Genomic DNA, 16,115 nt, shown 5'->3' on the forward strand with positions numbered 1-16,115 from the left:
AATATGTGAGCAAAAGAGTCTTGAAGAATTCAAGACTTAAAAAAAGACAAAAGGCAAAATACAATTCCATAGTGACATTTTAATCATTTAAATAAACATTTAAAAGACTGTACAGACTATACAAACATGACAGAACATAAGAAACGAATAGAAAACTAACCACTGAAAATGTTCAGGTAAAAGTACGCAATTGCCAGAAAGAAAAGAGTTTTATTTATTTATTCATTTTCATATACAATTTGGGTTTTTTGGGGAAAACAAAGATCACAGAAAAGTTGTGCATAAAGCAAGATTAGAATTTTTTTCTTTTGTTGCTGTTTTGCTTTAATTAAATTCAGTGAGCTGGAAAAGGATTAATAGCTAATAAACCCAAAATTGCTCAGAGATTAAATGCTTTTGCAACAGCAAATTCATTTTCTGAATACAAACTGTGTACCATATGGGCAAAAGATATTGCTCAGTGTCTGACGTTACATGTACATCTCAGACATAGACACTGATGCTCAGGGACGACCAGATTATATCCCCGTCAGCTCAATGGATTTGGCTCAACACATTCCAAAGGTCCAGTATACCCAAAAGCCCTCTGTAAAAGTCTAAAGCATTTCTTCTCACAATGTCCAAACGGCATTTGAAGACGCCAGGTTTAATCCATTCTGTATGTTAATTCTTACTTATCTGAGGGCAGCCTAAAGTCTTGCTATCTTTTTGTTCTTGCGTTTTTGAGGGGCAGGATGAAGTTGAGATCTTTTCGCTGCTGCAGAACCTGGTAGGACTGTAAATGATCAATAAAAGAGCTCATTACCAACATGAACTCAGTGCTGTAGCAAAAGGCATTGTTCACAAATAAGATTGGAAAAGCATTTTGCAAATGTTACTATACATTCCAGTTATTCTGTAGTAGACATTATTTCCCCACTCCTCAAGATATCGTTTGCTTCCTTAAAAGTAGGAAGCAGCTTTGTGAACTTGCATAACACAGCATAAATGCAGATAAATGCACAAAAAACAATTTAATACTATATTACAAACCTGAAATGATCTCTTCCTGTAAGATAACACACATTTTCAAGTTCTAATACACTGCAAGATGACTACTGTTTTTCAGATTTCACTCTTTGACAAATATTTATAGAACTTCATAAGGCATATTACAATGAATATTATATGGTAAAACACTGACATGCTTAGATTTGGTCACAGGCGATCCACACTCCAATCCAGAAGGGGGCACGCGGTAATGCAACACTGTTTGCTAACCGCCACAACAAGAAAAAATGTGCTGAAGAACAGACGATCTATGCATATATGCACATATTTATGTGTAATCTCTCAACCAGTGTTTCAACCGCGGAAAGACATCAATAAAACAGCTTGAGAATAATATCTCGTGTAGCATTACATTTACCTCAGGCAAGTCATTCAGTGTCCACAGCATGTTAGTTCACTAAATGATCTCGAAAAGGGGAAGCATTTCACTAAATATATGCACTATATTAGCTTATATATTCATTATATTTACTTTACCTGTTAGAAATATCTTATTTATTTAATATATGTTTAAATAAATTGTCATGATTTGGATATATAATAATTTTATAATTAGATTTAGAAGTTAATGCAAAACCTGCCTTATGTGCAATTTACTTGTTTTATTTTAGTGTTGATTATTATCTATTATCTGTGCTCTGTTGTTAATTGTAACCTTTAATATTATAGTAATGTGCAAGAAAGGGCTTCCTGTATATAGTTTACAGCATTAGCTGAGATTGAGTTTTTTATCCTTAAGAAAATGTTAATTATAATTGAACTGATTTAAAGAGAGAGACACAATATGTTCAATAAACCACTGTTTAAAAAAAAAAAAAATAGAAAAAAGCAATTTTATGTTTAGTTTTCTCCCCCATGCCTAACTGAACTCGTACCGAACCGGACTTCAATACCGAGGTACGTACCGAACCGTCATGTTTGTGTACCGTTACACCCCTATTTAATACTGATGTAAGGAGGCTTACCTCTATGAATTGTGCTTTAATGGCTTCAAACTTAACTCTCTCATGAACCGCTCTGGCTGTGTTTGTACGATCAAATGGTTCTGAAACAAAGTATAAATATTCATGTTCTAAGGGATAAATAAACATTAATAACAACAAACCACTGTTATTCTTGCATATCCTTTCAGTGCATGATGTACAAAGATTCTGTGAATGTTTACCTTCTACGCAGATGAACTTCTCTCTCCATTCTCGGCAGCTGGTCTTGGGTAAAGTTTTTGCCTCACGCACAGAGATCACATACTTATCCCATCTGTGGAAATATAACAATGAACAGTAAAGACATGCTTGTCAATGTCAATGCATTCAGACTTGTTTATTCAAAGATACACATGCACATATCAAGTGTTATGAGCATAAGAGCAGGCCATCTGGACCAGGGAACGGCAGAGTTTCACCTGCTGTTGTCAATCTAGCAAAGTGACATGAAACAGGAGCCTTGCAGGTGGCTTAGATTTAGGTTAGTTTTTGTTAGCAGCACTGGCCCCTGTCTATCACAGGTGAATATAACCTGCTATGTAAACTGGAAAAGAAATATTGCATATTTGATTGATAATTATTATGTTATTCCACTAAAAATTCAAAGACAACAAAGTAAATCAGGTACAAAACGCAGTGAACTAAAACTAGTTTTCACATGCATTTAATAGCTTACTAGTGTAGTATATTTTTAGAATGTTTTCTCGTTTTGCCGTAAATATAGGTTTGACTTGTGCTATGAAATCAATAATGTTTCTTACTTGAAAACAGTGGCATAGTACTTCAGGAAACCCAAGAGCAAGTCTCCCAGTGATGATTGGTTTTTAGATACAAAGGCCGGAATATTGCTTGGTCCACTTGGCACAAGATGAATGTCCATCTTAGGGTTGAAGCACTCCTGCAAGAAGTGGTTTCAGCAAGATTTTAAAAAGCAGCAAAAAACATTTATGCATAATTCATTCATTTATTAGACAATTTGCTTACTGGATAATCCATTTGAAGGCATGGAATGACAGGTTCGGGAAGGGCTATATGAGGTTGAAACAATAACATTTAGAACTGAACAAAAGCAGTAAAGCATAACATAAGAAAGTTTCAAAGCTTGCAGATTTGGTAAGAAAATATAATAACTGTTTAGTGCAGTAGATCTTAACTTAATCCAATATATATATATAAAAAAAAAAAAGACTTACTCTGAAGGTAGTGCAGGACCATAAGAACTAATGTGTAGCTGCTCAGCGTTCCTCGGCTGGCATCATTGATGCAGTGGTGATTGGCCCATTTCTTTATTACAAGGATGACAGGACGAACACGTTTTTCGACTGAAATAAATATAAAAACTAGAATCAATTAAATCTTTTCACACAGATTAATTCAACTAGGCACACAATTCCGAACTTTTCTGATCTTACCATAGGCATACGTCCGCAGTAAGAAGGTGTTTCTGATACCAACAGTGTTGTTGAAGTTCAAGTCAAACTCTACGCCACTGGTATGCAAAAGAATTCCAAAACTGTGGTTAGCTGTTGTACTGATCTTCTGATTTCAGATGACATTGTCTTTCATGACTTCCCAGTAAACAATCAAACCTGTTTGCCTGCTACATTTGACTTTGTCATTCTTTGTATGTACATACAGTACACTACTGATCAAAGGTTTGGCAAGAATTTTTAAAGGGTTAGATCACCCAAAAATGAAAATTCTGTCATTACTTACTCACCCTCATGTCGTTATACACCCGTAAGACCTTTCGTTAATCTTCGGAACACAAATTAAGATATTTTTGATGAAATCCAATGGCTCAGTGAGGCCTCTATTGCCAGCAAGTAAATTTTTCTGAAAGTGTCCTTTCTGGACACTTTCAGTGCCCAGAAAGGTACTAAAAACATATTTAAAACAGTTCATGTGACTACAGTGGTTCAACCTTAATATTATAAAGTGATGAGAATACTTTTTGTGCATCAAAAAAAACAAAATAATGACTTTCAACAATATCTAGTGATTTCAAAACACTGCTTTGAATCATTTGTTTCGAATCAGTGTTTCGGATCGTGTGCCAAACTGCTAAAATCATGTGACTCTGGCGCTCCGAACCACTGATTCAAAACAAAAGATTCGAAGCAATGTTTTGAAATCGACCATTACTTGTTGTTAAATATGTTTTTAGTAGCTTTCTGGGCATCTGAAAGTGTAAATGAACTTGCTGGCAATAGAGGCCTCACTGAGCTATCAGATTTCATCAAAAATATCTTAATTTATGTTCCGAAGATGAACAAAGGTCTTATGGGTGTAGAATGACATGAGGGTGAGTAATAAATGACATAATTTTCATTTTTGGGTGAACTAACCCTTTAATATGCTCTTTTTTTGGGGGGGTATTTTTAAGTATTCTTTGATAAATAGTTTTTACTTTCAATTTTTATCAGTTTAATACATCCTTGCTAAATGAAAATATATGAAAATATAAATTTCTTTCCAAAAAAATTGTTTAAACAGTAGTGTAGGCACACCTACTCTTGACCGCAAATACGACACAAAAGCTGCAAGGACTTACCTGACTCTGTCCCTAAACTTCAGAATGGGCACTTTGGCTCTGATGAGCTGAGGCCTCTCAATGTAAGCTGTGAAACAGAGATCATGCCACGTTAGTGGACATAACAAAGCCATTGTGAATATAAAGTAAAACTACTGTAGACGAATTCATGGCAAAAACACTTACACAGCTTGTAAAACAATTTCCGCACAAGACTAAGAACATATACAGCATCTGTTCTGTAGTTTACCTACAGAGGAGTATGTAGAGAGTTAAGTCTACAAGACAGTAGAGCAGAGCAAACAAAAAGCATAGAATACACCCTCTAGAATACACTTACTGCTCCCTCTTCGATGACAAGACAAAGATCAGCATCACTGGTGCGACTACCAAAGCCATTTAGAGATGACCCGGCCAAGAAGACTTGTGCACCTTGACAAAAAATAGAGAAAAGATTGAAATGGAGAACAATTTCATGAAGAATGCACATAACGCTAGAGAAGATCCCAATCATAATTTCTGCAAATATATGCGTAATGTACCTGAGAAGATTGTCTGGATATCTCTCTGCAGCGCTGCTCGGCAATGTTCCTTTTTCTCCAGATCATCCTTCCGTTGCTCACAAGCATGAAACAGGTTGAGAATCTGCTGACTTAGCTGTGGACAAAGAATAATAAATATAATACTGTAAAATATAAATTTACTTCTCTACACTCCTATGACTACACTCTTAAACCAGAAGAGCGATGCCATAGAAGAACAATTCTGGGTTCCCAAAATAACCTTTCAGTGAACAGTTCTTATTTTCTTAGAGTGGAGAACATTTTAATAATCTATAGAACCTTTTTCCATTATAAAGAACATTTTGTGCAATGGAAAAGTTCCATGGATGTTCCAGGTTCTTTGTGGAACCATCAATCCCAATAAAGACCTTTATTTTTTAAGTGTGTAAGTCAATCTTAAAAGTTTAACTGCATGTTTACCTTATCATTGACTGAAGATGGGTTAAAGGTGCTCTGATGGGATCCCTCTCTCAGAGATGGCACAGTGCCTCCTGGTTTAGAGGTGGGAGATGAGCATGTGGGGACACTGGAATAAGAATTACACGCTTCTCTGCCTGTCACTGGTCCAGCCACCGATTGGGAGGTAAAGTTGGCATTTCTGGCAGGCTGGTTGCTAGGACCTGGAGAAGTGAAGCGCTGTTTCTTGAGGTCATTCTGACTCTGATTGGGTCTCTTTCTCCTGGCACAGTAAAAGACATGCTGCTTTAGGCAGAGAACTTAAAACGTCCCAATGATTGAAATACAGATTAGCAACAAGAATTCCAGTGGTTTGTGGTCACATATTCAAGATGCCAGAGTGCTGCTCACTTTCTGTTGCTTCTTGTTACTCCACTTGGACTGCAAGAAACATCCGGCAGTTCCACTGGTGTCCGTTGGTAAGTTGGAATCAAGCGAGGAACACTTGTCGGTGGACCAATGACACTACGGTGATAGACAGTGAATTAATCAAATGAATTCACAGAACATATGCATAATTTCAAACCCACAACATTTCACTGATGAATATTTACTCACTTTGTTACATTCAGATGGGCTTCAATTCTCTGTTGCTGGGACACAGTGTGAGGTAGAATGTGCTGGGATAAATGTTCAGATGGCCCATCTTTATGGGAGAAGATATAAGCTCTAGGGAACATCCTCCTCCTCAGCCAGAGCAAACATCTAACGTTACTGCCCGCACTAAACAATATCACAACCAATAAATAGATGTCTGAAAAGTCAGACAACAGTCTGAAAACAGATTGTATTTTATATGTTATTCTTACCATTTTATCTGTGATCTTAATTGTCACAAAAACTTTCAAAATCCAACGACAGAATAAAAACAATAAATGTCCATTGTAAAGTGAACAACACCCAACCAAATGATACAGGAATCTTTTTACAGTGGTTCGTGATAACATTTTAATTGAGAGATTTTTACCTTCGTACTGTCCCGAAACAATCATAATTAATAAGTAAAAAAAAAAAAAGCATAACATGCAGCTGATTAGCCGACGAGCTCTTGACATTACAGCAATTTCCTAGCTTATAATAACTGTTTAAAACCAATTGTAAAATGTTTATAATAACTGCATTCGATTCTTTTGTGTAATAACTGAAGAAACTCACCAGTGTAGCAGGCAGGTTTGGTAAAAGAGAGAAGAACACGCGTGTATAAAAATATCAAAACACCATATCCTCTACTTCCGGGTTATTGCGCACGCGCGCTTGTGTTCTTTTTTTTTTTTTTTTTTTTTTTAAATAAAAGTCCCGTGTGACGACACATGGGGTGGTAGAAAAATGTCTTTAATTCTACAAATATAATTCATCAAATCGTTTATAAAACAGAATATATCTGTTCTGCCGTGGAGTTAATCTGTAAGCTAACACTGAAGGCTAATTGTCTTCGGTTTCCATGGTAATTTCCTATGGATTTTGATGTTTTTCAATTCATGAGTAGGCCTAAATATGGGCCTGCTTTGGTAAACATAATTGTCCGTTTTGTTCTACAGCATAAATTAAAAACGTCATATCTCAAACTTTCACATTTTGAATATATTAATATTAAATATATAAAGAACTTTAATTTTAAACTTGCTAGTTCAACTATAGCAGTTGTTCAGTTTGAAAAGCATATAAACTCACATCTTTATGTTAGTTATGACAAATATTTGTAGGCTGCATTTGCATTGCCATATTCCCCAATGCTGTTATACGTTTAACTGTGTTCTTTGTTCACAGCATTACCTTTAAATGTATTCTTTGTTCACTGTGTTCCAGACTATGCAAGTGGAAATGGAAGCGGAGTGAATTTGCCTGGAGCAAGGAGTGGGGTTTCTAAAAGTTAGAGCATTTTCCTCTGCTCCAGGATCACTCTTAAACTGGGTGGATTTCTTGATGAAAACTTGATGCTTGCTTCTTTTGGAAACATTTTCACTGGCAAAAAAGAATTATACAAAACTAACATCCACATTTTATGTCTGAACACCGATATTACCTCTTGCATTTTTGAACTGTACAAAAAACGTTGTTTAAAAGCAATATAACACTTGCAAGCATGCTGTTGTACTGAATATCAGCCTGGGGCTTGGCTGTGATCATTCTGTGCAAGTTCAGCAGCTCTTTCGCTAGTTTTTAAATTGACAAAAAAGAAGTGAGGAAGACAGAGAGAAAAATACAAATATCCTGAATCAGGAACACCAGATAAAAGGTGTAAATCCATTGCTACAGCTATACATATACGTAACCAGGGGTTAGAAATAAAAAGGTTAACTCTTTCTTCATTTCATCATGTTTTGATAGTTTTAGCTACTGAAGAGATTTTCAGAGTTAAACGAGTATAGGAGAAACGAGAAAACCAGTATAGGATTCAATTTTATTTACATTTCAATTAAACTATGATGACAATGACATTATAGCCTAGTTGTTAGCCTACATCTCTCTTTAATTAAATAAACACACGAACACACAATAAATTATGATGATGATTGTCGTAAAATCATAGGATGTGTTTTGTAATGGGAGAAGAGCGTGCCAGGGGGCGTTGTTGTGGGATATTGTGTGGTATGTGTTATGACCATCGACTGACAGTAGATTCATCTTTAGAGCCACACGCCCACTGAGAGAGAGGCAGCGGCTCTTTATTCACCCCAGCGCTACCGTTGCCTCGCGCTCTTCAAAAATACCATATTCTAACCGCAGAGATGCGAGGTGAGCCCGTTGTTTGCCAAACTAGCTGAAATTGGGCAGTATTAGTGGGCTATTCGCCGTGGGATTCATTCCGTGCATCTGACAGCCTACATACAGAGCGCGTAATGAGAGACGCAGAATGCCGCTGCTCATAATGTGACTGACCGCGCGCACCGCATCCAAAGCCGCTACATTCAGCTGGAAGAAGAAACTCGGTAATCAACAAATCGCATCTCGCCTCAGGAGAGAAAAACAGCAACATGGGGTAAGTTGCTTGTAAATGGCAAAACACATACTGTAGGAATTGGCAGCGCAGAGCCTGATTGTTTTATCACCGGTCTTGTGAGGACAGGGCAGAACGTAAAGGCAGTTATTCATGTTCATGAACGCCTTTAGTGTCCTTTATAGTGTGCATAGGAATGTATACTGAATTACTGAAAATACTATATTATAATGCTGAATATATTTATGTGCGTTATGTATTAAAATATGTTGTGATACAGTTTTTACATAACCACACACTCTATAATGTGAGTTTGAGTATACATTCATATATTCTGCATATACTTTTAATTGATAGTTCATTTTTCATTCACTGGGGTGATTATTTTTGATCACTGAGACCACAGTCTGTTGGTCAGCTGTGTATTATTTTTTAGGCAAATGATAACAAGCATGTACTCTGAATGAGAATGAACATTAGCTAATTTCATATATTGATGTTATGCAGTGCCAAAGGCCTTTAATCTCGTCATGCTTATGTAATCTACATTTCAACAGAGCACCGCTGCATGGCACAGCCTCATCAATACGATTTTGGAGCCAGTATTGGCAGTGACATCTGATATATCTGTACATGCTAGTGGAATTTCCAAAGCTCAGCTGGAGATTGACCTGAAATATAGATTTTAAATAAAGGTGACCCAATACATGGCTATTCAATCTTATAAAGGGTCTTCTGCTTACAGTTTGTTCCGGTCTCTATATGACCTAAAATCTTTTCCGTGGGTAGCCGGCATGTAGATATTCTCAAAGATTTTCCCAAGGTAGTCTTTGATCAGTGTCTGGAAGTGATTATCTTTTCATTTTAAATGTGTTATTATTACATAAAGATTGATCTTCTTGGGGTGGCAAAGCATTTTTCTTTTAATAAAAAAATAAAAACTTAAATTAATTTAAGGCCCCTCTTCTTCATTCTTAATTAAATTACAACCGTTGAAAGATTCAAGGGCTGTTCAGGGAGTGTATTACTCTGGAGAAAATCATTCCCACTTCCTACTCAATTCAGTGGCACACAATTTAATATATTACATGCTATAAAGTGTTTGGTTGTTATGTAGTTTGCTAACATTACTGAACAGCCGTTGTTAAGGCAGTAGTGAGAGTAATAGGCCTGTATAGGGGCAGTTGGGGCTTTCCGCAGGTCCGCCCCCTGCTGAACGCACTGAGAAATTAATACAACATTTGCAATTTCTCAGAAGCAGTGCTTCGTTGTAAAATGAAAAGTGATCCAATTTGCTTATTAGAACAGATTATTTGAATGATTTAACTGATGGCACCTTTTAAAAGTAAAGCTTGACCAGTACCAGATTATGTAACTAACAAAAGAGCTTCTTATCCATGTATGTTCACTACCTGTACATGCTATTACAGATCCCTCAAGCTTGAAATGTAGCAGAAGTTTGGTCTTCTTTATTGTTGCTCTATTATTTGGTCAGAAAGTCAGATGTTGAAAATGAAAATGACTGCTTGCTCTGGATGGTGGTGGGTTGTTGAAGGTGGGTGGTGTGAAATCATCAGTGTTGATGTTAATATGGAGCTGGCTGCGTTTGATTTCTTATATAATTGATTATCACTTACATTTAACATTGGACAGTCTCAGCTTTAAGATACACTGTTGAATCAAGTGGATTCAAAACTGTTCAAAATTGTTTAATAATGGCTTGTAACAACATTCACATTTTCTTAGAGGGTTTGTGTTTTCAGAAACATTTTAGTATGAGATCTAGTTTTCATTTTCCTTTTTTAAATTCAGGCTGTTCCCCATCCTATTTTTTTCTGTGTAGGCGGTTGACATTTAACCATGGATTGATGGAACATGAAATGGAAAAAAATCTTAGCAAACAAGATATGAAAATCATGACGTTTATACTGTTGGATACTTATGAAAAAGCATAAGATACTTGAATAGTTTGTATTTAACCTTTATTTATTTATTTTTTTTACATTTTCTGTCATATAGTGTGACAGATTGTACACTGGTCAAATATATAAAAAGCATTTTTTAATACAAGAAACAACACATTTTCATTTTCAGTCATTGCTGGAAATGATAAAGCTATTATTAAGTACATTATTTTGTACATTAATTTATGCTTTTCACATTTTGTTTTAGCAACACAGAATGCTGTTACAATTTAAGGCATTTTAATCTTACTGTGACAAATATATTTGATGATTTTTTCTTCTAATTTACACCAAATACATTTGTCACACCACAAGATAGTTATATGAGAAAATGTATTATAGAAAATGGAATCCAAACACTTACATAAGCAAATACATTTTAACAATAATCAGAAATAAAACATCCAGACAATTTTCAAGTCAGCTGCAATAGCAATATGACTGGTTCCAGTCTATTTACTGTTTCATTCTTTTCCCTAAGGCTGCCTTTAATTTATTACTTCATATTCATAAGTCTGTTTTATTTGAGTGAGAACAGAGAAAAGCATGTTTGGGTTATTTGCACAAAATTTTGGATGGAAATGTTCCAATATACTCGGCTAATGGATTGCAAACACAATATAAACATATTTTAACGTACTAAATTTTAAATGGTTATGACCCTATGGACAAAGGAGCATGTGATGTCATGTGAACCACCCATGTATGTGACTGCAACTGCATTTTAATCGAATTTAAATGCTAATTATGCAACAAGCCTTTGATGCTCTTCAGAGATCTTCCGCCTCCACGGTGCAGCGTAAGCACTTCTCCGTACTCCGCAGATCTCTCCCTCACCTCACTTAAGTTATCCCTGCTCCTCTTCCTTCTCTTTTCCTTCCTCTTCCTTCGCAGTTTCTCTCATTCCTGCACAACAGCCCAGCAGCAGCTGATTAGAAGCACGCTAATGTAATTGAATATGGTGATTAATTATCCTGGGAATAGGAGCAACAAACCGTCTGTGTCTGTGTTTGCGATATTGCCCCCTTCTCCACATTATACTTCCCGCTTCTGATCCTGTGTTTTAATAAGCTGGATGGAATATTAGAGTATATTGGGATTGAATGGGATTTTTTCCGGGATTTGAAGGGTGTTATCTGTAGAATTGGGTCAGAGGAGTGTAGGGTATGGGAATGGTATGGAAAAACTCCATCTACTGATGAGCATACAGTAGTGGAGACATATGCCCTTTGACATTGATTTGAGGCCAGTTGCTTTTAGAGTAGTATGTTGGGAAAGGGCCAATGAGCAGGCTATACTGTAGTGGGCTTCCCTCTGTGTTTGGATTTGGATTTTGAAGCAAAGCATTTCTCTTTGCAATTATCTGAAACTTGAAGGGCATTATTGAACTTGCTATGTAACGCTCCTAGTCGTATCTGATCTATGTATCCAGAGATAAACCTGAGCTTGTCAATGATTTTGACCCTGATGTATTTGTTAGAGCCCTATATCGATCTTTTGACCATTGATAAATTTATCCGAAAAACACTTTACAATGAGGTTCTGTTTGTTAATATTGTGTAAATGCAATACCTAACATGATACTTTTTTTTACAGCATTTAAATATCTATCAATGTTCATTTCTACAATGTAAAAAAATATTTTCATGATTTGTTATTTGTTAATGTAGTTCAGATAACATAATATTTTGAGTTTTTGTTGATTAAACCAATCACCTTCATTGTGTTAATTCAAATTTTTAATTTCAATGAACTCAATTTTAAGGCAACCAGGTAACTTACTTTTTTAAGTTAAACCAACAATCCTTTTTTTACAGTGTACCTATACTGATACACTGTATAAGTAATAATTTGTATAAATTAACATTACTTTATGTATTTTGAATATACATGAACCAACAATGAACAATAGTGTTTTTTGTTTTTTTTTTAGAATTTTTCAAGTCAGCATGAAATCTGTGCATCATCTGTGCATGTGTTTCATTTAAAAAAAATGTAAATCAAAAAGTCATAACTGGACCTTTTGGTGAAAACATATTCTCTCTGGTGACATATGCAGGACGTCTCCAATCATTTAGCCTGTTTAAAGCTCATGTTCATCTGCCTCTGCTTTTGAGTGAAACGTCTACTTCTCAAAATTCAATCAACAACCAGTGGATAGAACCAAGTACCCGTTTTACATTTTTCTTTTTTGAAAATCCATTACACACAAATATAAGTCACAATACAGAAGAAAAGATCTGTCATTACTTCTGTTTCATCGTGACTTTTTAACATAAGAGCAGGTGCACTATAGATATTTGACCTCTATCTCTATATTTACAACTGTATGCAAGTTACTTGCTGTTTTTTGTCTTTTATTTTTGTCTTTTTTTTTGCTTTGCTACTGCTCGAAATAAATCTGAAATGTACCACTAAACCAAATCATCATTGTAAACTTACCATAGTAAATGAGGGTATGGCATTTCGAACACTGATTTTTTATGTACTCTCAATAATGAAAATGTATTAATTTTTACCCTAAAAATGTTCTTTAGTGCACCTTTTAACTGATATTAACAAATGCTGTAAAAATGGTTGTTCATTGTTCTTTTATGATACCTCATGCATTAACTAGCTAATATTAATGAACTGAACCTTACTAAGAAGTGTTGCCATGCAAATGCTAATTGCTGATGACATGTATGTATCACTTGGAATGAGGATAAATGTGTAATTGTGTTGAGAAAAATGAGAAAAGTTCAGAGTGAGACAGCTCATCTGACTGGGACTCCAGGTTTCTTTTGTTCTCTTCAGCAATGATTGCCTATTATTCTAGAGTGATTATTCCTTCCTGCGTGTGGTCCACATGCTTTTTTTATTCTTTTTTTGTTGCCCAAAGTGATGATAATGTTCACAAAACTGACCTTCATTTTTCAATGTGCATATGTCCACCCAAAAATGAAAATTGTCATCATTTAATCTCCCTCATCTTGTTCCATACCTGCACTTGTATGACTGCTGTGGAACATAGAACATATTTTTGAGAAATATCTCAGTGTTGTTTTTGTTCATACAGTGAAAGTCAGTGACGTCCAGTGTTGTTTTGGACCTCATTGACCTTCACTGTATGGACAAACACTTCTTCTTCTTTTGTGTTACACTGAAAAAATAAAGTCACACACAGGTTTAAAACATCATGAGGGTGAATAAATGATTAATGAATAAATAAATAATTTTTTTTCATTTTTGTGTAAACTATCTTTTTGCAGAATGTATTGTTGACTTTTGTGTTGTTATCGGAACCTTGAAATGCAGCTTTGGAAAACTTGGCTGGGGTGCTTATGAAATTCCACCCATGCTCTTAGACTAAAAGAAGTAATATGCATTAGTTTATTTAGTATTTACATTACTTTTGTCTATGTGTGATTATCAAATTAGGCTAGGGTGTCTGGAAAAAGAGCCTTAACACGCTCTTAGTGTGGTCCAACGTGTGTGCTTGGACATACTTCCAACAGCAAAGATCAGGTCAGTAGGGGTGGGACTGCACAGATTACTGCGTCCCTGACTATATTTAGTGTCCGTCCCACACGGTCCCAGCCAAACAGCTGGCATTTCCATATCAGCAGGGCGTTGAATGGTCGCCTTGCACTGATAGCAGGGCACCAATGTATCTGACTGGTTAGGCAAGACCCAGGTTTCTACCTGGGTTAAAGCAACAAGATGGAGGCTGAAGAAATGGTGATCCGTCTTCCGGGACGTTCCAGCGCTCCTGGCGGAATCGGCGAAACGACGGTGCTCAGGCACAAAGAGGTTCACCACTTTTTTTTCCTACCTTTCAGGGAGCAGCCCATCTACAGCACCCGAGCACACGTCTTCCAGATAGACCCCAACACTAAGAAGAACTGGATGCCCACCAGCAAACATGCGGTCACTGTATCTTACTTCTATGACAATACCAGGAACGTGTACAGGATCATCAGCTTGGATGGATCAAAGGTAATGTGGTGTGTTTTATTTTTTTTTACTGATGTGGATTTATGTTCTTTGGTACTATAGGAAAGCATCCATTGTGAATGTAGGGAAATAGGTCCTATAATATGTTCTTCTCAATCTGGTGGAAATTAAAGGATTGTCTTTGGTTAAGGAAAAGCATCTGATAATGCTTTTCAAATCTCAAAAATATAATGTGTGTTTGATGCATTCAGTTGAATTAGCCGGACCCGTTTGTGCTCAAGAGATTTGAGGGACCGACCTCTTGGAGATTGCTATCAAACATATTCTCTTGGATAGAAGTGGATTATTTCAATCTCCCTGTGGAGAGCAGCATACACTTGAATTTGTCACTGCTGTGCAACCTTATACAGTGGATGTAATGGCCCAATATTTCAGGAAACATCAATAGACAGTAGTAGCGACTCTACATCCGCTAGAGTAAGTCCATCCATTTTACTGTTGGCTATTTACTCTTTCTAAGGCTTTCTTAGTTTCACCCATTTATTTTAATGTAGATGTTGTAATTGTCCACAATACTTTGAATCAGACCACTGCAGACCATGTATCTCCACCATCCTCCTGAAATCTCACTTTAGACATCCGTCATGTGGTTTTATGTCAAATGACACAATTAGTTTATAAATCACAAGTATTGCTTCTGCAGGAGAGGACACACTACAAAATAATGCTTTCACAAACATTATATGAGCATTGTATGGTGTGTTTCATGTGCAGTCATAACCCTATCTCAATAGTTCCTCTACTTTAGCAGAGGAGGATTTAAAATAGCTCCCGCAGTATGTCTGAATGTGCTTGTGAGTTGGGATGCTCAGCCCTCCCCTTAGCTTTTGGTTTCAGAGACAAAAATAACATGTGAACCAATGCACTTTGCACTATGACTGTTGACACTTACACAAAAGCGCACTGTTTGTTCAGCAGTTGATCCTGTTTGATCCATGTTGAGTTTTGTGGAGACCTTAGGGTCAACGACATGATGCTCAATTTTTTGTGCAGATCTATTAATTATAAAAATATATTAAATGTCTTTAGTACAATGACTTGAATACACCACTTCTATGATGAGCATAATGACAAGCATTATTCTTGTTTTGAGGCACGAAAAGTAAAAAAACTAAGTGTCAATAAAAGAATGAAAATGACTGTGTGTTGAGGTCAGTTAGTCCTAAAAAAACAGATAATTTGAACTTTTATGACAATCAAGTTGTAAAATGTCATGTGGTGCAACTCCCAAAAATGTAATGATATTTATGAATTAATAATTCATAATTAGTAATGAATTTACTTTATTTAAATAAATTAATTGATAAAAATATTTTTTACCTTAAAAAATATATTGTATTTTTTTTTTTTTTTTTGAAAATTATTAAGATGTGTACACATGTATTCAAATGCTGAAACACAGGCAACTTTTTACATATTATTATATCATGTATATTATTATTAAGATGTGTACACATATATTCAAGGTGTAAGGAAAATATGTTATTGCTTTTTAGTTTATGGTTATACCACATGACATTTTTAATATATACATTTATATATGTTTATTTGTCATTTGCCATCCCAGAAACCTTTTAAATGTACAACTAATAGTCTTAGCTTGATTTAGGTATCTATCAACTCTAGCAAAAA

The 16,115-nt window shown here is 35.7% G+C and overlaps 2 protein-coding genes across 4 annotated transcripts in view; one reads left to right on the top strand and one right to left on the bottom strand.

Moving 5' to 3' along the window:
• Positions 1 to 59: 59 nt before the first annotated feature.
• tent2 (terminal nucleotidyltransferase 2) lies at positions 60 to 6,897 on the bottom strand. 2 transcript variants are annotated; one of them, XM_051894329.1, is made up of 15 exons: positions 6,741 to 6,897; positions 6,144 to 6,308; positions 5,937 to 6,050; positions 5,550 to 5,808; positions 5,109 to 5,223; positions 4,907 to 4,998; positions 4,753 to 4,816; positions 4,588 to 4,654; positions 3,446 to 3,522; positions 3,227 to 3,355; positions 3,018 to 3,061; positions 2,795 to 2,931; positions 2,216 to 2,307; positions 2,016 to 2,095; positions 60 to 775 (listed from the first exon to the last, which is right to left on the bottom strand). In XM_051894329.1, exons 2-15 carry the CDS (start codon positions 6,263 to 6,265, stop codon positions 701 to 703), a joined length of 1,467 nt encoding a protein of 488 aa, XP_051750289.1. In that variant the 5' UTR covers positions 6,266 to 6,308; positions 6,741 to 6,897; the 3' UTR covers positions 60 to 700. The 2 variants fall into 2 exon arrangements, with proteins under 2 accessions (XP_051750289.1, XP_051750290.1); XM_051894330.1 differs by having other exon boundaries at positions 6,144 to 6,272; positions 6,741 to 6,858.
• A 1,300-nt stretch (positions 6,898 to 8,197) lies between these two features.
• The window catches only part of homer1b (homer scaffold protein 1b), a 32,071-nt gene continuing 24,153 nt past the window's right edge, over positions 8,198 to 16,115 (top strand). The window contains exons 1-2 of one of the 2 annotated variants that reach the window (XM_051894333.1): positions 8,198 to 8,565; positions 14,309 to 14,465. In XM_051894333.1, the coding sequence (XP_051750293.1) occupies positions 8,561 to 8,565; positions 14,309 to 14,465 (162 nt within the window). In that variant the 5' untranslated portion in view covers positions 8,198 to 8,560. Of the gene's footprint in view, positions 8,566 to 14,055; positions 14,466 to 16,115 lie in introns of those variants that run through there. The other variant, XM_051894332.1, reaches the window with a different exon arrangement.

The sequence above is a fragment of the Ctenopharyngodon idella genome, chromosome 5, assembly GCF_019924925.1.
Source record: "Ctenopharyngodon idella isolate HZGC_01 chromosome 5, HZGC01, whole genome shotgun sequence".
NCBI lineage: Eukaryota > Metazoa > Chordata > Actinopteri > Cypriniformes > Xenocyprididae > Ctenopharyngodon > Ctenopharyngodon idella.